Genomic DNA, 23599 nt, shown 5'->3' on the forward strand with positions numbered 1-23599 from the left:
AAGACAGACTGTCAGCATTGTTATTTGCAAGTGACCTGATTGCATTTGTGTGTCCAGATATCACAAACCTATCTGCATGGGTTGGTATCAGTGTACACATCAGTGCCTAAGGCTGGATTCACATTGGATCAGGCGGTATGGCAAAAACGCAGATTTCCTCATACATTTTAATGAGGGCAGTCCATTTTGCTGGCCGGAAAAGTTGAAGCCAACTCAACTTTTGGAGAAACGCTATAACTGCTATAACAGTCACAATCTTAAGATCTATTTTCATAGTGACAACCATGCCCAGTTCCTGGTTACACAACTGAAAATGTCCAAAGTCATGGCCTACAGAGTTTCACTCAGTGGAGGCGAAAGCAAAAGCAAAAGCAGGGGCCACAGCATCAGGAGTCTCTGTGACTTTTTCTTACCCCGATTCCACGGGGCATGTCTGCTTCACATTTTGGCTGCAACGCAGCTGCCAGAGCTGATTGTGGCAATTCTAGACTAGCTCCTGGTTCCACTAAGCATGCCATGGCACGTCCCAGAAGTAGCTCTCTACTCTGCTCATTCAGAATACACACCAAATCTATTTTTGACAGAAGCAGACAGACAGAAAGTCAAGCTGAACAGAACAGATCAAGCCAGACAGGAAGTGAGACACAAGAATGGCATAGAGCGTCCCTTCAGTTTTCCAAATAAATCACCCAGTGCAGACTCAGGATCTAAAGCACAGCAAAATAGCAGCAGATCTGCAAAAATCACATCTGGGTTTTCAGACTTTCTAAAATCAATCTGGATAGAATGTGGATAAGCCAAAAAGGCAGATATAGCCGAGCTGGCAGTATGAGCAAGCCTATGGTTGTTTTTTAAATGCACTTTAAGTTGGAGTTTTCTTTCAATTTCTTAAAGTTTTTGCTTTTCTTTTATTACATTTTCTTTGGTGCTTTTTAAGTGATGCTACTTTATCAAATAGAAGCATTATTAATAAAATGCTTCATCAGTAATGTTGGAGCTGCATCGATGTAATAGACATCGTTAATAACGTAGGGACAGCCCTCCCTGCCGGCACCCAGCCTGTCCACTCTGCCCCACCCAGAGACACAGCTGTGAGCCGAAGACAATGGTGTGTTTTGAAGGAAAAGTACACCTGGCAATCCTCTCACCACCGCCAGCTACACAAACACACCGGTGCACATGTATGTAGTCGTGTTTATTTTCTTTCCACACCAGAGCATGATATATGAAACAAGTTAAAAGCAATTTATGCTCTGCTGCTGCTTTTATCATAATGTTAAGCCATGCGTTAATTATTGTTGTTGTTCAGCTGTTTTGTATCTTCTGTTTATTTTAAACAGAACAGCCTGTTGTTACAGTCTGTAAATCGTTTCAGTTCTATTCCTTGCCCCACACTGATGCAGAAATACATTTACCATTGATTATAACTACATATCACTCCAGCGATGACATAAATCCATGTCATAATCATTTCAAGTTTTAAATCAAGTGCTTAAGTAAAAATATTGATTCTCCAGTTTAGGGAAAGAGTTGCTATGACACACAGTGACTCAATTCATGTGTCAAAGCAATTCTTTTGAATTCAGTATTTTTTTTAATCAGGCATCTGAGAAATAGGGTCTATTATTGTTAATATAACAAAACAGTCATGTGGAAATATGTAAATAAAATATGTAACTATTTATTACAATGTGCTCTGTGTCTTTTCGAGGATGATGATTTTGAGGATGAAGAAACATTAGTCATCAGATTAATTGAAAAAATTAACTGAAAAAAATATTGTTAGATTAATCAATGAAAAGATTATCAATAGGTGCAGACCTAGTTATGGTTATTTTCTGTTGACTGTTATGTGGCGTCTGTGGCTTGGATCCAAAATGCAGAGAGAGGGAGAGCAGAGGCAGGGCTTGAAGCAAAAACAGTTTATTTAGACCTCGGAGGGTTCTTGGAGGGAAGCACTGAGTACTGGGTCTGACTGGTTCGGCAGGCAGGCAGGCAGGCAGGCAGGCAGGCAGGCAGGCAGGCAGGCAGGCAGGTGGAAGCTTAGGAAGCTGGGGCGAAGAGGCGCTGGAGTCTTCTGCCACGAGGGAGAAACAAACAATTAGGATATGTCTGAAAACACACTAGGAGGTTCGTAGAACGCAGATGAATAGAAAGTAATACACTTGGTAATCGGCCGTCAATGTGAATACCGTAACAGGCGGAACAATCTGGCGCCGGAGTGGAGATGAGACCGGGGTTATATAGCAGGGGGTGATGAATGGAATGATCTGCAGGTGCGCCTCTCCGCTGCTTGCCGACACTGCTGCCATGCCCACCTGTCCAGACACACAGGAGCAGGTGAGGAGAAAGGGAGGGGGAAGACAGACAAGGGGGGAAAGAAAACACAAATAACCCCGACTGCCCTGGTCAGACCATGACAGAGACAAGTTGTTACGGGCACAGCCACTTCAAAAACACCTTGGAAAAGCCTGTTGTGGGCAGAACAACGTGGTGTGCCTGTGGAGCGGGTCTGTGAGCGCATCCGGCCAGCATATGTATTTGATGGAAAAGGTGGTGCGATTTCGTGCCTTGTGCTGAAGAGTTGAAAATATTTCAACTTCTAGAAACCACTAGAAAAAGCGTAGCATGAGAGAGGAGTGCATGCCAGGCACGCTGTACCTCAGGCTCTTACCCTCACAAAAATGGGAAACAAAAAACAGAAACAACAGCTGATACTGCAAGATTTTTGTACAAAGAAATACAATTATGACTAAGGTAATTAACAGGAGTGGAATAGAATTAGATTGTAATGGCTGTGTTGGCATGATACTAAGAGTTGAAAAGGAACTGATGAATTATCTTTTCAAAGTGGATCAAGAAAGGTTAGAGAAGAGGAAGAGGAGAGATGCACCTCTGGGAGTTGATTTTGTTCTACTGATATTTTTTCTTTCACTAGGTTCATTTTCCATTCTCTTTCTCTCACACACATCAGATTTGTTTTCATTCACAACTCAAACAATTCCCTTTGTACAGTTCTTAAGGCAGAGTTGTTGACACTGTGTGCCTTACAGGAAAACAAGGTGACAGGTGATGGCAACATTAAAGAGCAGTCTGTTTACACATTTCTTAGCCACAACACAAATAGAAAGTGAATCACAGAATATAGATTATGTACAGTGTTCTGGAATATTTCTTAGTTTGCTGCCTCAAGCCATCTTTGATCATATACACTTAACTGAATTACTTGGCCTTTACTCTCACACACAATCTGTCCGTCTAAGCCTGGTGGCTTACTACTGCTGCCACTACATGCGTACACTCTGACTAGCCTCTCTGTGCAGGGGTTTTAGGGAAAGCCTGTCATCTCTGCTGCAGTGCACCCTGTGTGTATGTGTGTGGACTGTCAGTGAGCATTGCAGGTGCTGGCATGTCCAGGCTTCTGCCTAATCCCCATGGGAGCGTAAATAGGCTGCCTAGCTCTGCCTCCTTACATAACCACTCTGCCAGAGAGAGGAGAGAGGGATGACGGCATAGACACAGAGACAGGAGGAGTTAGAGAAGACAACTGATGAGAAAATAGGGAAAGGGGAAGCTTTAGGGGAACAGAAGGTAGAAGTAAACCATTCAAAGAAAGTGTGGATGTGTTGGTGCAAAATCGTAGTTTTTTGTTGCCTTGTCTGCTGTTGTTGATTAAAACATTTAAACATTTGTATTTCTTTTTAACTCAGTCACATGTGCTCTGGCTATGCTTTCCTCTAGTAGTGTTTTACTCTCTCTCTCGCTCTCTCAGTTGTTCTTTTTCTCTGTTTCCATTTTTTTGCACTTCTTGTGTCTATACAGTGAAGCCTCTGGGCAGATGCTGGGAAATGTCAGCCATTTACTTGAATTTGTGGCACTGCTGGATCCCCTTAAAGTGATCATTCGCAGCATGCAGCACTACGCTCACATACACACAGAGACAAACATATCTGTAAAAGATTGCACTTGTTGAGACATTGGTAGCTGCTCTTACACCCTCACACAGAGACCCTACTATGATGTAAACATTGTGTGTGTGTGTGTGTGTGTGTGTGTGTGTGTGTGTGTGTGTGTGTGTGTGTGTGTGTGTGTGTGTGTGTGTGTGTGTGTGTGTGTGTGTTTGTTTGTGTGTCACAACACACTGACTCAAGTATATGCTGTGTGGTGCACTACGAGACTTGAAATTGAATCGATGGGTTTTCTTCACTCAGTGAACACTGACATGTTCTATTTATTGTAGAATGAAAATGCTGTTCTTGTTGTTAAGCCCAGTTCAGACCAATGACTCGCAACCAGACAGAACTGTTTTAGAACGTTGCACGGGTAGGTTGTAACAGTTCATGCTGTCTGTCTCAGGTCGACTTAAGACGGCTGATGTGTCACCTGTGACTGTCGGCTCTGGCTGGTTTTAGAAAGTAATGCACATCACCTGCTTTAATAGCCAAGCAGCGCCTCGTAGCCAAGTCAGATGGTTAAGTCAATTACAAACTGTCAGCTGGTCGAAATGCCAGAGTTTTGGACAGAGAAAGGGGAAATCACCTCATCAATTAGTTTGAGTAACAGTTGTGTCTGTATGACACAAGCCTTAAAATTTACATTTAGTCAGTGTAGCAGTACTGCTAATTCTCACAACAAAGCTGAAAATGGGTGTCTTTGACATTTTACAGATAATACAATCATTTGATTACATGTAATTAAGAATGTCACATTAAAGGTTATAAAGGTGCCCCAGTCAACCAGTGGGAATCTGAAGTGCAGCAAAAAGAACAAATGCCCTCGCTGTCTCCTCCACTGTAAACAGTGCTGCTTTGTTGCACTCCTTCAGTCACAGACCACCCAATCAGCAGCTAAGGAAATAACATGATCGGATAATATCCTGAGAGCAGAGGGGGAGTATTCTTATGAGAGGCGAAAAGAGAAGAGTAACTAAACCCCTAGGTTTTGGCTGAGGTGCATCTAGGCTGGAAATGCCTTGATTCTGAGCGGGGCTCCAGGAGCAGTGAAGACAAACCCAGTCACTCTGTGCAGCCTCCAACAGAGCCCCCCCCACACCCACACTTTGGTGACGAAAGCTGCCTCCAAAGCGTCATTGGCCTCCATCTCAGCCAATAGCAAAATTTGATTGTAATAGCTGGGTTTCAACCCATAGAGGGCAGTCACTCTTACATTTTTACAACAAAATACGCCAAATTGAAATACTTTGACTAGAATGTCAAGAATTGGACCAGAATACATCAACAACACTACTTCATACCCAAATACATTTGTTTTCAGCAGAAAAAAGGTTTGGAGGTTTAGTTACTGCACTAAAGCACTTTAAACTATTGTTTTATAGCTGGCTGTGACCTTTCTTCCTGTCCCTCTCAAAAAGAATATGCAAAGTCACGACTTAATTCTGTTTTGCAGATAATTACATGAGTGAATGACATTTAAAAAATGAGTTAAATCATCTTCCCAAAAATTAAATGAAATCCTGATGTAGTCTTAATGTTCACAAGGTCCATCTGTATACAAACATGCTTCTACAAGCCAGGAGAGAAGAGGGGACTGATCATATCAGACTTAGGATATGATTATGGCCAAGACTTGACCCTTCTAAATTGCATGCAAGGCACAAACAACAACAACACACACACACACAACTCATCCGACAGTGCTCTGAATCCCAACCCCACAGAAGTCAGCAGGCTACAGTGTAAACTGAAAAAGCCTGGTTTATGATCAAATAGTCCAATCTCCACATCTCCGCTGTGTCAGCAATAGAAAAAGGTCTGGCTGCACCAATTGTTATTCTTTTACAGGGGGAAATGTTTCTTGTTTGTATTTACTTTAACCAATCATAATCATTTTTGGCAGTGCGAAGCCCAGGACGCAGTGATGGTGCCCCTGCAAAAATAGTGTTGGGGTAACATAGCATCTGCTAGCTTGTTTATTTTTGTACCCTTAGTGACCAGGTTAGGGTAAGAGGACTTTGTAGTATGTAGGTATGTATGTATGTAGGTTTTTGTATGTAGGTTTTTATAGCTCAGAGGTTGGGGAGAGTTTTTTAATTAAATTATTTATTTATTTTTTATTTAATTTGTAGAGGGACCATGTACAATATTAAACATAAATGTAGCCATTTGATGCTAATTTACATCTGCTGTCCCTTGGCAGGTCATAATTAAAACTTCACAAAGTTATAAGACATCAATGAAAACAAATAAACTATAACAAACATAACACAGTAACGCAGATCAGTACATCACAAACACAAAACACACACACACACACACACACACACACACACACAGAATATATTTTTCAGATTAAATACAGTGATATAAGATCAGTGGTTACAGAATTGAATGTCTTTCAGCAGATTTACAAGTTTGTTTGTTCTAATAGTGGAAGGGTAGAAGAATGATGATTGAAAAAGGTGCAATATCGCAGGCTTATAGCAATGGTCTACATACAGTGAGTCAGACTGATAAAGAAAATACTATGTTTCAATGCTTTACTTTATAGTTTGTGAGATAAGTGAGTGTTGTTTTGTCGGTTAGGTGTTATCAGTGCATGCTAATTTAACATCAGGAATATTCAGGGCAGCCTTATCCTTAATAACTTATCATTCTCATTCTTGTTGCTCATTAGCCTGTATTGAACTCAATCTATTGTGTCCCCTTCAGGCCATCCCTCTGTCCTTTTTGTGTACATTTGTATTCACTAACTTGCTCTCTGACAAACCGTCAAGCTGCAAATCTGTCACATTTGGCTACATATTTTGTCACTTAACAATGATTAATTGAATCTGAGAGTTAAAAGGCATTAGAGCAGCTGATTGATGTTGATGAAGGTTCTCAGTCATCCAGGTCATATAAGTGCTGTATCGTAGACAACTGTACGTGTTTCAGTTCCTTGAAGACGTTTCACCTCTCATCCAAGAGGTTTCTTCAGTTCTAACTAACTGGAGGGGAGTTGCAGGCTTTTAAACTCTGTGTGGGAGTGTCCTTACAGAGTCGTTAAGGACATGTGTGAGCTCTGAGTTAGGGCCACTTTTGGGTCGTTGACCCAACTGGCCTTCACTTGGGTTGCTAGGACTAGAGAGAGAGATCTAGAGAGAGAGAGAGATCTATCCTGACAACGTTCTTATTATACTCATTAATGCTAAACGTTAACAGTGAAATATTGCTAAAGATGTATTGACATGTATTGATAAGCAAGAAAAAAGCTTGTCTGATTGGAGTTAAATTCATTGAAATTTACATAGCTGCGGCATGAATCTCATAGCTAGCTTGATAGAGAATCAGTGGTTTAGTAGAGAACAATGGTGGAATATAACTGAGTACATTTACTAAGTACTGTACTTTATAGGTACATTACTTGAGTATTTAAATGGCATTTTCTGCTACTCTTTCCACTCGAATCCAGAGGGAAATATTGTAAATATTTTCCTCCACCGCATTTATTTCACAGCTATAGTCACGAGTTACTTTCAGATCAGTATTTAATACATGCAATATATGATCAGTTAAAACTTAATTTACATTTTTCAAAATCGCTGCAAAATCCACATAGAAAAGTCTATCTTCTTTTTTTCAGATTTCATATTTTTCCCCCTGTAAATTGTTATCAGTATTGGCCTCCTATCTCATAGGGCTCTAATTTTGGTAACCCTCTTTCCGCACGTTTAACCATTTTACATAAAAGTACAGTATACTATAAGTGAATTGGAAATGGGCTTTATGGAAGACCTGTGAAAATGTACTTAACACAATTTCACAAAGCTTTGTTTAAATACTCTTGATAGGTACCACTGTGTGTAATAAAATATAATATGTGTGTAATTATATCTTTTTTTGCCAAATATAATGTAAATGAATATAATAGTGCACAATTGTCCTCCTCTGCTCTTTCTAACCACACCTCACCTATGATAACCTCATTAATAACATATAGTCTATTATGTGTTCTGGATATGCGGGATGTTGAATCTGCAATGAAGATAAAAGACCCATCGCCTTGTGTGCTAATCTGCAGGGGGTTGCAATGATATTCCAGTTTCACGGTATACCATTTAATGAAAATTGCAATTATTGTTCCATGTACAGTTGCTCATTTATTGTATTTAATTCTACTCTGTTATCGAAAAAATATAATATAATATATATATATATATATATATATATATATATATATATAAATGATATATAATTCAACTTTATATCACGTATCATGTCTGTCAGGACGTAGTATTTTGTGAAATTATAATAAAGTGCTTGTTAAAGGATAACTACCGTTTTTTACAACCTAGACCTTTTTTCTAGCAAAATATATGATCATTTACTCACCCAGATAACTTTGGTGTCATTTGGCATTGTTCGGACGAAATTAGATCCAGCGTAGCGCCGATATATCCATATAATGCAAGTAACGGGGCATCGACACACAGCCTCTATATAACACATTATCTGCCACGAAACTAGTTCATTTCACCAATATTTTGTTATGATACGCTAGTGCTATTCCCCTCTGAGTCCGGGCTCGTCTATTGTCAACATCCGGGGTCTGTAGGTTGACCTACTACCTCTGACCTGGAAGATGTCATCTCTGAGCTGCGCGTGCACCCACGACAGCCGGCTTGTTTACCTGTAGCTGCTACTGCTAGTTTGACCCCGGATGTTGATAACAGACAAGCCCGGACTCAGAGGGGAATAGCACTAGCATATCATGACAAAATATTGGTGAAATGAACTAGTTTCGTGGCAGATAATGCGTTATATAGAGGCTGTGTGTCGATGCCCCGTTACTCGCATTATATGGATATATCGGCGCTATGCTGGATCTAATTTCGTCCGAACGACGCCAAATGACACCAAAGTTATCTTGGTGAGTTAATGACCATATATTTTGCTAGAAAAAAGGTCCAGGTTGTAAAAAACGGTAGTTATCCTTTAAACATGATTTTTTCTGAGATGGTTATTATGTCATGAAAATCTCATAGCGCCCCAGCCTTATTGTGCACTGCTTTCACTGATAACATTATTTCTACATTATCTCTTTTGTCTGTTTTTCTAATTTTTCAATCCTTTGGATGTTCCTCTGAATGCAGTTACTATTTATTCTTTATGCCCAGAAGGCATTATTGTTTTGTACTATTTATGCTGATATTTAGAAAATTGAACAGATCCCTCAATTCAACAATCAACCAGCACACTAGAAGTGTCAGTCTAATCTAATAACTAAGAGAACGTGACAGTCATCTCCATCAGGAGCTGCTGACACAGTTGGTGTAAAGCAGCTTAGTGCAACTTCCTCCTTTGCTGTTTTCCGATGACCCGACTGAGTGACACATGTGTGTGATGGTAGAGCTGTCCTCATCACAGGTTGGCCCATCAGGCCTGGTCTGAGTGTGAGTGATGCTATGGACAACACACACAAAGATGAGAGGAGACGGCATGCGATATTGAGCATCCTATCTTTTATATGTTTTAAATTCCCACTGGTTACCTTGACATGGAATCAGCAAATACTCTCCACTCTTCCAAGCCTTTTCCCACATCCTTGCACAAGGTGAGTTATAGTATCAACAGTTTAAAGTCCCAAGCTAAAGCAACACCTTGGACATGTGAGATCAGATGAAGTGCAGAGACTGCAGGTCATGAGATTTGTGGTCATTATCTGCTTATTGCTGTAAACTGTAGGACTACAAAGGCCACACATGTTTACTTTTTATTCTACTAACTATTCACTTGGTCGCCCCTCCCCCACATTTAGTTAACATGGACACACGTTTTTTACACACTGCAGCTATAGCTGCATATAACATGCTCTACACACAGAATTAACCCTGATAGGCCATAAATGTGTCATACAACTCTGCTCCACTCTTTTCTGCTCTCACTGTCAATGCTTCTCCAGAAGGAAGAGTGAAATAATTTAGACAGGGTAAGAACATGAGGAGACAGGATCAAATGTTTCCATTACCGCTAATGAAGTTGACAGCAAGTACTGAAAAAGTGGCCCAGCACAAAGAATGAATTATAGAGCCAGTAGCAGAACTTGTTCATGACTGCCCTATTTCAGTCTCCATGGGCTTGTCAGGTTTTGTTTACATAAAATGTAAAATGCATGTTATACATGTATAAACCATCGAATATACCCTGTATGTCATTTAACTTTTTTAAGATGAATCAGTGTTTCTGGAGGTACTGTGAGCCTGTGACCATGCATTGTCCTTCATGTGTAAAGGTTTCAGAATATTTCTTTTAAAACATTAACCTAAAGTGGGGCAGGGAGATATGGGCCAAAATTGATGTATCTGTAAATTCAGGCTGAATGATGATGTATAATATGTATATATCTGTATTTTCTAAGAAGTGGGCTGAATATTCAGTTGTAAGACAAAGCCCATTTGAGATGTCACTAGCCCTTTTATCAGAACAGAACAACAGATCAAAATAAAATGCACGGACAAGCTTGTCTACAGCTACATCCGACAGCATGTAAATGAAAAACTATATAAAATTACCAGCAGGACTGTAAGTAAACTAGTTTTGGAACATAGCAGAAGCACTACAGAGGTTGAGGCTTTTGCAGCACTGGTCACAAAACTGTAGTAACAGTATAAAAGTATACTTTAATACAGTAGGGGAGTATCAAGTAAGTTCATTGTAATCTGAGACTATTGAAATTCTGTCTTGGCGGTAGTTTAAAAAAAAAGAGGGAGAGGGAGACTTTGTCCATGTTGTATGTCTCGTGTATGAAATGTTTGTATTCAGGCACTGTCTCACTGCCACTACAACGACAGAGTAAAATAGTAGGAGCAGCTATTCCTCATGAATGTGCATAAATGTATTGCACGGGGTCCTATTGCGGTAATTTAATTCATGGCACAGACATTTTTACATTAACAGACTGGAGTAGTGGCGCTGTCACCCTCAGTGTTTCAGGAGAAGTTGAGTGAGTGAGATGGAGCTGCACAGAGTGTGAGAGAGGAGACACACACACTGGCATGGCTTTATGGAGGATAGGGATTATGTAAGGCAACTTCATGTATACTGATTCAAACGGTGTCGTCTCAAACTATATCTCTCAAATCTATATCTCCAGCCCTTATCTACACTATAAGTTGCGTGTCATGGAGTGGTCTTATCCCAACATCACAAATGTATGGTTTGCCAAGCTATCCAGTCAGTTGTAAGTTTAAAGCATTAGGTGTCAAAATATACAGGAGGGACTATAATGATCAACACTTTGATAAACTGCACAAACTCTAAATCATAAGATAAACTAGTGTGACTTTGAAAAAACCATTTCATGTAATTGCTAGACAATAATGAGATAACAAATCAGAAGGCAATAAAAAAACATATAAATAATGAAAAATCTGTGTTAAGTCAAGATCTTGATTATAACCACATCAACGCTTTTTTGAGGAACCCTGGTCGACCTGGCCTTCATTATTCACTGACTAGATTTACAGTAGCTCATGCAGTTATAAATCCAGGTGTTAGAAATAGACATGTCAAACCATGTAAAGTCAGTGCTAAAATAAACATATTGATTACCATTGGTTGAGGTACTACCCTGCATGTAGTCTTGCTCACAGTAAGGATAACCATATATCAGTAAAAGTCATGAGCAAGGAAGGAATTTGCACAAATGGGCCTCACCGTGCTTCTCTACTGTCACTTTTCTCTCCCTCTCCATGTTTCTCTTCTTCCCTTCTCTCTCTCTCACCCTCTTCCTGTTATTGCAGGAATAATCAGAACAGCCCCTGTGCAGCAGACTTCTATTCAGAGCTTTAATGGCTGCTGTGCAGCTGAGACCCATTCAAACCAGAATAGCCCCTCCATGTACAGTTGATTTCTTCCAAGATGCCCAGTTCCGCCTCTTGAGCTACTGCAGTTCAGAGCTGTCCCCCCCCCCCCCCATCATGCCCTCTCTGTCTGACTTCCTTCACCTCCTCTCTCCTGACAGATTTCTAAAGTTAATCTTTCCCACTTCAGACTATTGCTAGCCTGATGTGTGCGGGAGATTGATTGTGCCCCTTCAATCTTTTTCTTAATGCCTGCCCAGGCTGCTGTGAATAAGCCTCTCATCTGCTCCGAAGTACTTCTTTGCTCAAAATGTACACACACACACACACACACACACACACACACACAATGGGATATATATATAATATGGACAAAGATGAGTTCATACCATAACCTGACACCGAGATAAAACTTTAAATTAATTTCTGTTTATGTTGTGCTTTAATAGACAAAAATCTTTTTTTTTTTATTACATTGAAAATACCTAATTATGCGGTTCTATAAATTATTCAAAATTTTAAGCAGATTCTGTTAAATGGTAACATGTTGAGTTAATTTCTACAAATTGTTAAACTAGCAGAACCCTGAGCAGGGCTTTTGTTAGCTGGCATATGACAGTTTTTTGCAGGTATCACATGTAGTTGTCCAGCAAACGAAAATTATGACTGCAAAAATGTCCGGTGGGAAGTATACCATAAAAATAAATTGTTAGATTAATAGCATACTAATAAAACTTAATTAGGCGTGACCTATAAGGTATTTTGGCAACAGTACGTAAATATAATATCTAATATCTTTCATGCTTGTACCTGTGCTTAAAGACATTAATACCACTTTCACACCAAATGTTTTTTTTGAAAGATTTCAAATCAAATCAAATCAAATTTTATTTGTATAGCCCAAATTCACAAATCAGTTTGCCTCAGAGGGCTTTACAATCTGGACAGAGACGACACCCTCTGTCCTTCGACCCTCGATTCGAGATTGAAAGTAAAAGAGAACATTTTGAGTTGAACATCTGGAACCAATGCAATTAATGAAAAATATGACAAACAGTTGAGCAGTTTTCAAAATAGTTGCTGATTAATTTGATGTTGATCGACTAATCGATTAATTGATCATTTCAACTGCAATGAAGTCATTATATTGAATGGATTCTCAAAGTAGAGTTAAGTTGTAGTCCTACATTTCAGACAATGACAGTCCACAATTGAATTTCAATGGAACACAAAATAACACTGATACTGCAGCTTACTGACTGTAGCTGATTTTGAGTCATCCGTGTCATCTGTTTGATTTATATTTTAGAGCTTTACTACGGTGGCCCTGAAGTGCAAAACACAACGGCAAATCAGAAAGCACAACAGCAAATCAGAAAACACAACAGCAAATCAGAAAACACAACAGCAAAACAGAAAACACAACAACAAATCAGAAAACACAACAACAAAACAGGAAACACAACGGCAAATCAGAAAACACAACAACAAAACAGAAAACACAACGGCAAATCAGAAAACACAACAACAAATCAAAAAACACAACAGCAAATCAGAAAACACAACAGCAAAACAGAAAACACAACAACAAAACAGAAAACACAACGGTAAATCAGAAAACACAACAACAAAACAGAAAACACAACAACAAATCAGAAAACACAACGGCAAATCAGAAAACACAACAACAAAACAGAAAACACAACGGCAAAACAGAAAACACAACAACAAAACAGAAAACACAACAACAAATCAGAAAACACAACGGCAAATCAGAAAACACAACGGCAAATCAGAAAACACAACAACAAAACAGAAAACACAACGGCAAATCAAAAAACACAACAACAAAACAGAAAACACAACAACAAATCAGAAAACACAACAACAAAACAGAAAGCACAACAGCAAATCAGAAAACACAACGGCAAATCAGAAAACACAACAACAAAACAGAAAACACAACGGCAAATCAAAAAACACAACAACAAAACAGAAAACACAACAACAAAACAGAAAACACAACAACAAATCAGAAAACACAACAACAAATCAAAAAACACAACAAAACAGAAAACACAACAACAAATCAAAAAACACAACAACAAATCAGAAAACACAACAACAAAACAGAAAGCACAACAACAAATCAGAAAACACAACAACAAATCAAAAAACACAACAACAAAACAGAAAACACAACAACAAAACAGAAAGCACAACAGCAAATCAGAAAACACAACAACAAATCAGAAAACACAACAACAAAACAGAAAACACAACGACATTAACCAAACCGGAAAAGGTAGGTACCCTCGGGCGACATGAATCGTCGCTGATTGGTCCGTTCTTTGAACCGGAAGGACAGGGTTTACATGTTTTCAAAACAAGAGCGCTGCCAGTGACGACATACACGCTGCTATTGATGAATACTTTGATGCAGGACATGTATATGGGTCCGTGTATCATCTGATCATGCAATTCTATTTAGTGTGGCTTTGATGACGAGACCAAATCACCGCAACGGTCAGCCCTCCTGGCCGAGACTCAGTGAACTTTCCCCCCAGAAAACAGCCTCTCTCCCCGCTAGTGAAATAGTCAGACAGCGTCCTGTTGACTGATGCTGATTATGTAATATGTAATTTAGACTGAAAAACGTAACTTTGTCACTTTCCAGGATGTTTGGTGGGTCGGGATCTCAATCACAACACATTATAACGGCATCCATATGATTATAAACAGTCAGCGGGTACATGTTCAGATTAACAGGAGGACACCGGGAAACACCTTGAAAAAAACACATACGTCATCATCATGACGTGTATGTCACGCCTCCTTTGGAGCCGCAGCGCCGGCTTTCTGTGTGAATTAGTCTATACTCTGGTTCGTCTTCTACGCCGGAGCTGCTTGGTTCTGTGTGAGCAACCAACGGCGGAGAACTGGCGAACCGCTGCAGCGATAATGCGGCGTCTCTGTGTGATTTCAGAGCTTCCCAGCAGGACATCCATTTCTCGCAGCTTTTCTAAGATCTCATGATACATCACTCCATTCATAAACATGTCATTAATTAGAGACATGGTTGGCTCGAGTGAGGCCATTAGAACGTGGGACTCCAGTGGTCTACTGGGACTGGACCATAGACTGTACACAGTCAATGGACTGGACCGTGGGACGCTCAGACCGGTGTGTTGTTCCTCACCATGGATACCGAGCGAGTCCCTACACATTGCGCATGTGCAAAGCGTGGCCACACAGCAGAAATGTACCGTGGGAAATGGTATAACAATAACGGAAAATGTAAATTAGATTTATTATTTCGTTTCGGTTTCCTTGTTGATTATATTTTCCATTTTGGGCTGAAAATAGGAAAACAAACACCAGTTTTCAATGTTTGGTGCACACAGAAACACAGAAAAACGGAATATTGACTCGTATTTTCGTTTTTCGTTTGCCACATTAAATATAATTGCATGATCAGATGATACACGGACCCATATACATGTCCTGCATCAAAATATTCTTTAATAGCAGCGTGTATGTCGTCACTGGCAGCGCTCTTGTTTTGAAAACATGTAAACCCTGTCCTTCAGGTTCAAAGGACGGACCAATCAGCGACGATTCATGTCGCCCGAGGGTACCTACCTTTTCCGGTTTGGTTAATGCTGTTGTGTTTTCTGTTTTGTTGTTGTGTTTTCTGTTTTGTTGTTGTGTTTTCTGATTTGCCGTTGTGTTTTCTGTTTTGTTGTTGTGTTTTCTGATTTGTTGTTGTGTTTTCTGTTTTGCTGTTGTGTTTTCTGATTTGCTGTTGTGTTTTCTGATTTGCTGTTGTGTTTTCTGATTTGCTGTTGTGTTTTCTGATTTGTTGTTGTGTTTTCTGATTTGCCGCTGTTTTCTGATTTGTTGTTGTGTTCTCTGATTTGCCGTTGTGTTTTCTGTTTTGCTGTTGTGCTTTCTGATTTGCCGTTGTGTTTTCTGTTTTGTTGTTGTGTTTTCTGATTTGCCGTTGTGTTTTCTGTTTTGTTGTTGTGTTTTCTGATTTGCCGTTGTGTTTTCTGATTTGTTGTTGTGTTTTCTGTTTTGTTGTTGTGTTTTCTGATTTGCCGTTGTGTTTTCTGTTTTGTTGTTGTGTTTTCTGATTTGTTGTTGTGTTTTCTGTTTTGCTGTTGTGTTTTCTGATTTGCTGTTGTGTTTTCTGTTTTGCTGTTGTGTTTTCTGATTTGCTGTTGTGTTTTCTGATTTGTTGTTGTGTTTTCTGATTTGCCGTTGTTTTCTGATTTGTTGTTGTGTTTTCTGATTTGCCGTTGTGTTTTCTGTTTTGTTGTTGTGTTTTCTGATTTGCCGTTGTGTTTTCTGTTTTGTTGTTGTGTTTTCTGATTTGCCGTTGTGTTTTCTGATTTGCTGTTGTGTTTTCTGAATTGCTGTTGTGTTTTCTGATTTGTTGTTGTGTTTTCTGATTTGCCGTTGTTTTCTGTTTTGCTGTTGTGCTTTCTGTTTTGCTGTTGTGTTTTCTGATTTGCCGTTGTGATTTGCACTTCAGGGCCACCGTACTTTTCTCCTGTATTCCAAACTTTTTTCAGCCCTCTTCACACACTGTAGAGGCTCCTATATATTTGTCGGCTTGACATGCCTCTGTTTTTTTTTATCTCCCTTAATGCTTTTCCTGGTCTCTGTAAGCCAACTCTTTTACCTTCATGGTTTTACCTGTTCTTTTTCAAATTCCCTCTAGTAAGCTACTTACTGAAGGATCAGTATTTTTACATCATTGCCCATCTCGTCTGCTATTCCTCTGTCCTTTCTGTTTGTTCAAACTCCTCCAGGGCCTCTTGATCATCGTCGTATAGAGCGCAGCCTTGAGCAAGGCCTGACATTTGGTGCACTTCGAAGGGGGGCAGAGGTGAAGTGACAGGACTGTAGCGTGGAGGGAGATAACGCAGCAGCAGGGAACTTGACTGCATTACTAATGAGAATTGTTTAGCCCAATGTACCTGCTCCGACAAAGTTTGGGTTGAAACCTATTCTTGAAGGAGTTTGAGTTTCCTGTTTGCGGGACAAATAAAGGAATTCTGATTCTGAATTCTGATTAAGATAGATGTTTCATTTGTCTGTAAATGCTAACTTGTTGAAATGGACAGATGCATTGTTTTCAAGATGGTGTTATCTTTCAGCTGGAAAGGTAGATTTCCCCATGGAGCCAGGCTCTTCACACTCCAAGAGGCTTTAGAGAAAACGGACAAAAAAAGCAATAATTTTTGCCAGTCGTGCCTTTCTTTGCAGTCACTGTATACAGAAAGTTAAAATCTGTACACTGTATGTCAACGTGTACCATTGATCGTAAGTAGTGAACAATGTGATTCTCTGTGGCGTATATGTATGTAACATTTACCTAAGAAATCAATCATTCATCAGTGGATGACTGAATGGACTGCTGGATAAACAGATGGATTTGGGAAGCTAATGTGGAATTTACCATCTTTGTCTTTGTCAATTGATCCCAGAAGCAGCCTGGAAAATAAATGCCTTCCGTAATAGTGAACCGGGGACACCAAGGAATGTTTCTGCTCATTAAACTGGTGACCCAGTGGCCTGTGTGTGTGAGAGAGTGAGAGTGGGCTGCATAGAAACATTGCAAGATTTTCTGGGCAGTTTATTCAGAAACTCTACTCCTTGTGTTTATTTCAGTCCGAGTTTGGATCTGTGTTTATACTGCAAGTGTGTGTATGTGTGTGTTTGTCTCCTGCATGTTTGGGCATGGTGGCGTCCTACCTCACCCTTCTGACGCTAAGCAGCTTTCGCTTGATCACCATCTGTTACCAGTCTGTGTTTGTGCACAGACTGCCTCGCACTCCTCACCCACTCAGGCACACACACACGCACACTCTTGAGCAGCTCCTCTTGTGTGCAATCCCCAGTCAGTCAGTATTGCTGTGTCTGCTGCAGCCAGGGATGGTATTTTGTTCATCTGTGAAATGGGGGCTTTCACATTACCACTGCAGTTGTGCTGAGTGATATTTGCTGTGAGATGGGTAATTCACAGAAGGCTGCAGGTAGTGTGTCTGTGGTGTGTGTATGTTTGTTAGAGGGTTGCTGTGTCTCTCTGCAAGTTAAAAGCTGCTCCGCTGGTAAACCCAGACAGCTGCTGTGTTTCCCAGTTCACCTACAGGACAGGGACGAGAGTATGAAAGAGTTGAGAAGCCACAGAAACACGGAGGAAAAAGCACAGCAAAATTATGGTGACATCATCATTTTGTTCCTGCCACTTCACAGGCCCAGTGAAACTATCACTATGTTTTTTTTTGTTAACTACATTTGTTGTCCACCATGGCATACAACCACCCATAACTGCTGAACCATAACTTAAGAGAACCAGATCCACATCAAATGTAATATGAAAGCATCAAAACTGCATGTTTGATGCTTTCATATCCCATTACTTACAACACTTTCTTACACACAGACTTTATGATTATCTCATGGCCTAATGACCCAGATCAGTAAACCCCATCATCATTGCCACAAATAACATTATGGCAGCTAACCAGGGAGCTAAAGCGTGCTTTTCTCCATTTAATCTGTCACGTTACAGTATATGCCCGCTTACCGATCCAGGGTGTTTCCCTGCCTTTCACCCAGTGCACGCTGGGATAGGGTCCAGGAATAAGCAAGTATAGAAAATAGACACTACTGCCTGCATGTCTGCCTATGTGTCTATTCTTACATAAGATCCACTGCTTGAATTATCTGTATCTACACCAAGCTCCCCGCCCCTCCTCCATGATGCTCCTCTATCCAACATAAACACCCACATTCACTTGCAAACATATCAACACATATTATTCCACAGTGCGTACAGGTTAGATCAACTCCATTACCACAGTGTTATGAGTGTATTTGTAGCCAGGAGCTGTTTTTAGGTGGTACATGTATTACACTGTAACCCTGACCTGATGCCTCATTAATTGTAACCTGCAGCCGTTGAGTGGTAGACCTCTGTTTATCCCATTGACTGAATGGGATGATAGACTCATTTCACAGGAGGGATTATTCAATTTGTGAGCTCTCCAACCTCAGTGATGAGAACCAAAGTGCAGTCTTGGCTTTCCTGCATGTTGTGCAGGAAGCAAGCATAACCCATGCGCTCTGTGTACTGTGTTGTTTTTTTGCCTCTTGGGTTAGCATTTTAACATAACTTTGATGCATCCAGTAGTAAGAGGAGGGGTTGTAGTAAGGGAGAGAGTGCCGGGGAGTATTATATTGACAAAATAACCTGCCCCATTGCAGTGAGGACCTGACAGCCAAGCTCTTTCCCATTACAGTATTTTTTTTCTGACATTGGAGCCTTGTGCTCAGTTTATTTGCCTCAATGGAGCTGATGGAAACACCAAATTCACATTCTAGTCTCACATGTCTAGTGTCTGTACTCCGCTGTTTTCAGCAATGAAGCTCTCAGAAAATCCAATGTTACCTGTATTAGAACCTAGCCAATATTATCAGCCATTACTGGCCTATCACAAATATATCGGTTACGACCTACTGTATATGTTGTCCGATATATGCCCACATGAAAACGTTGTTTTTTAATCTTTTTTTGTGTGTGTGTGTTTTAGAACGTATCACGTATAATGTATCTGCATACAATTGGAACCCAGCACTCCATTTTTCCCAATGAATAGCTTTATTCCAAATTAGGATTTTTTTTTTTTGATGTCATAAAATATACTGACAGACATTCAACTTCAGTAGAAGCTTCAAATGTAAAAAATGACATTCAGTACAGCAGAAGAACATAGTGGGGCCATTTATCAGCTAATGAGGCAGATATTAGGAGTTGTTGGAGACCAAATCCAAGCTGAAAAAGAGTAAATACTGGACTGACATTCATTCATTCACTCCACATAAGTGGTGGTTTTGAACTGTAACTGCTGGATGTGTAAATAAGTAACTGTTTAAGAACAGGTTTGTCATGTTGACTCTATAAGATGATAGAGATATGTACTTGCAACTTGTTCCTGCTGCCTCAGACACAACCAAAAGATATATTATTGCAGGTTTAACACTGGTTGGCAAGAACAGGTACAACAAACCGCATGTTAAGTGTTATTTTGTTATCTGTGTTATTAGGGGTCCCTTCAGCGTGGTAAGGAGATGTATCAACAGAGACACGGGGCAGCAGTTTGCTGTCAAAATTGTAGATGTGGCCCAGTTCACCTCCAGTCCTGGACTCAGCACAGAGGGTAAGACATCACAATTTCTATACCGTATCTCACTGTAATGATTTCTATTACTCACTCTCTGCTGTTTGAAGTTGCTTGTCCTTTTTGAGTGTGTTTTTTTTGTTTCAAAGAAGTTGACTAAACACACTTTCACTTCTCCACGCTGGGCTACTTCTTATTCAGTTCGTTCTTCACAACCAGACTGAGAGTTTTCCTGGTTCAATCATAGTCTTCTGCTGCTGTCTGTGGGCTGTTCCATTGAAGCAGTTAATTATTAAACCATGGCTGGGGCACCTTGAGAGTAATCTGTGATGAAAGAAGTAAACTGTCCATGTTTGTTTCAAGAAATAGTGGGTTGAAACACGTAACTATTCAACCTTATATTTTTGTGCTGTTATACAGAGTTTAATCATGCAGGTGTCGGTATGTCACTAATCCAGAGAAAGACTGCTAAAATACAGTCTAGACGAATCAGGCAGAGGTCTTATCAGATATCTCCCCCTGGCTGAAGGAGCAGTGGAGAGGGGGATGGAGAGAACAAGAGAGGAGGAGAGATTGAATGAAAGGTTTTTGGATGGTAGGGTGAGGGGCGATAAGACAGGAACTATACTAAGTCTGGAGAGAGATTTAGAGAATTATATGACTTTGTTAGTGAAAGAGAAAGTGGCCAGTCTGCTGTGAGACAGGTTTGCTACACTGCATACATTGAGCAGATATTGTTAGGTAGCATTGAATACACCCATAATACTGAACTGATTCCCCAGCACTTTATGGAGAAATATGTTTTGCTTGTCAAAATAACAGAACAGAGAAAAACACAGCTAACCAGGAGCACTCTAGAAGCAGACGTTTTCTTCAACAAGATACTCCTGATTTAGGTTCATGTAATGACAAACATTAACAAGACATTAATTATAGTATAATCCTTGATTGTCCCCTTGCCTCTAGTTTTATGCTAAGCTAGGCCTGTTGTCCACCTGCCATTGTAGCTGGTTATTATTTCAAAATCTACCAGCCACTTGACTTTTTTACCAGCCACTTTCTTATTTTAACTGGTAGCATTGTGTTTTCACTGGAAGATAATAAACAAGATCTACAGTATTCAAGCAAAAGGCTATTTTATAAAGTAAATATTTTGAACTCGCTCATACAACAGAATGCTCATCTTCTCCAACTGGATGCAGCCATATCTTCCAGGGCTGATTTAGATGTAACTAAACCTCGATTGAGAAACAAGATAATCATTGTATTGTTTTAAAATGATGTGTGTCTATATGATGGAGCTAGGGGTGGCTAAAAAATCAATCAATTCACATAAGAATCGTGATTCTCATCTCTCATGATTCAGAATCTACTGACAAATGTCAAAAATCAGTTTCCTAAGTGGGGTGATTTTGACAGAACGAAAAGGGCGGAACTAAACTGCGAGGGTAGTGCAGCACCCGGAAAATTTACAGAGCTCACATGCTAGAGTTATCTTGAAGTTCATCTTAAAACGAGGCAGTGGTTGCAAGCATTTGTTTTATTTAATGACTGGATACCTACCTTTGCAAGAACATTAAGCAGGCCACATGTTTATGATCATAATGTAACATTAATGGAGTGGAGCAGCGGTCAGCAGTAACAAACAAGACCAGCTGACAACTGCTAACTACAACTAACGACAACTGCAACTAACACACAGCTTTCAACACGTTCAGCAAACTGTGGTAAAGAAAATAACTCTGCTCTGTCTGTTTTACTTCAAAAATGAGTTTATGCTGTCAACTAAATATGAAAAGGCTGTAGATCGTTTATCTTAATTTCCAGCTGTTTCTCATATTGTAATGCAGGAGATTAAGGACCCCAGTATACAAACAAGCTTGTGTTGTGATGCCCGACTGATGTCTGTGTAGGAGACCAGAGAGCAACACGTTTTTAAAAATGTCTGTTTTCAGCTCTCAGCAGTTTTGTAGCTTCTAACTGAATCTCTTTAGTTTCTCTCTTGCGTTCTCATGCGTACTCTTAGACTTGTAACCATGTACAGATTTTTTGTGGTCTGAGTAATGTTTCGGTTCACTGACCCAAGCTTACTATGTAACTGGTTGGTGAAATTAGTTTGTCAAATGACTAACTTCTGATTTGTTATCATAAACCTGTGAAAGTTTTGTTACATCCAACATTTGATATAATGAGACAGGAGACAAGGAGGTTATATAAAGTGCATGTATATGTGGATTTGAGGGAGACATAGAGGTCGTTATTGTCTGCATAACAATGATGGGAAACACCATGTTTTTGGATGATATGGCTGAGCAGGAGCATGTATATGTAAAACAACAGAAAGCCCTGAAAGGACCCTTGAGGGACCCCACAGTTAAAATCATAAATGAAGGAACTGGAATTTAGCAATTGTAACTCAAGACAGACCGGTACAAGCTTAGGAGTTGTAGGGCAGTACCCTTAAGCCTGACCCATGTTTCTAAACTGTGCAGGAGGAGAGCATGATCATCAGTACCAAATGCAGAACTCAAATCTTAAAGCACAAGACGGGAGCAGTCACCTCTATCAGCTGTTAAAGGAAGGTCATTAGAGACCTTCTCAAGGCCTTTCTGTACTATTCTGTGTTCTAAAACCAGACTGAAAACTGCTAGAAATATTGTTTATGGTCAGAAAATCGATTAACTGGATTAAAATTTGCACCTGAACAAAAAGGATCATTTTGAAATTGGTCTGTAATTATGTAACGATAAAGGATCGAGATATTTATTTTTTTCTTAGAATTGGTTGGATAATTGCATGTTTAAAACTATTTGAAAAATTGCCAGAGATAAGAGAGCTGTTAACAAGGAACAAAATGAAAGGACCAATGGTGGGGAAACGTTCAGAATAGATGAAGGTTGTATATCTCAGAGTTACAGTAATTGCACACAGGGCTCTCTGGTAGCTCATCCTGTAGAGCATACTCCCCATGGACAAAAGACTGACTCCTTGACTTCCAACCCGTGGCCCTTTGCTGCATGATGTCCCCTTTCTCTCTCCCCCCCTTTCCTGTCACCTTGAGCTGTCCTATCAAAATAAAGGCCCCGAAAAATAATTAAAAAAGTGAATTGCACATACAGTTGAAGGGCTATGCATAGTGGTATGAACTCGGTTGTAATTTTTCTATGGTTGATGTTTTCTATGGGTGATTTGCTGTTTCACCATGCAGACATGCTGTGAGTTCAAGATAATTAATGTTTCTTAGAAGAGCTTTACCTGCCACATTACACAGTAGCCTTTTTGACCTTCTCTAATTCTTTCTCGCTGATCGAGAATACATAATCTAGCTTGGCAGGCATGTCAGGGCTTCTCATTAGTCTACTTAAGCTTCTACAAAACAGTTATAAAGTGCTCAGCCATTCGTACAGTGACGCCCCCACAAAACACCACATGCACACCGTAAAGGTGAGGTTTTTAAAATTTGGAAATTATAGGTCTTATTCATTTTTGTTATGGTTGTGTGTCTTATCTGTCAGACAGGAGCAGAAACAGCTGCTTATCATGAGTCTGCCCATTTAACACTTTATGTGACTCAATCTTGTGTTGTTGTGACACAAGTCCTGATCTA

The 23599-nt window shown here is 39.9% G+C and overlaps 1 protein-coding gene across 19 annotated transcripts in view; it reads left to right on the plus strand.

Annotated features, from left to right (window-relative positions):
• The window catches only part of caska (calcium/calmodulin-dependent serine protein kinase a), a 161712-nt gene that overhangs the window by 45731 nt on the left and 92382 nt on the right, over positions 1-23599 (plus strand). For all 19 annotated transcript variants that reach the window (XM_084361599.1, XM_084361610.1, XM_084361613.1 and 16 more), the window contains exon 2: positions 19919-20031. In XM_084361599.1, coding sequence (XP_084217725.1) covers positions 19919-20031 — 113 coding nt within the window. The remainder of the gene's footprint in view (positions 1-19918; positions 20032-23599) is intronic.

This window comes from Pagrus pagrus (genome assembly GCF_965226575.1).
Source record: "Pagrus pagrus genome assembly, chromosome: 9".
Lineage (NCBI taxonomy): Eukaryota > Metazoa > Chordata > Actinopteri > Spariformes > Sparidae > Pagrus > Pagrus pagrus.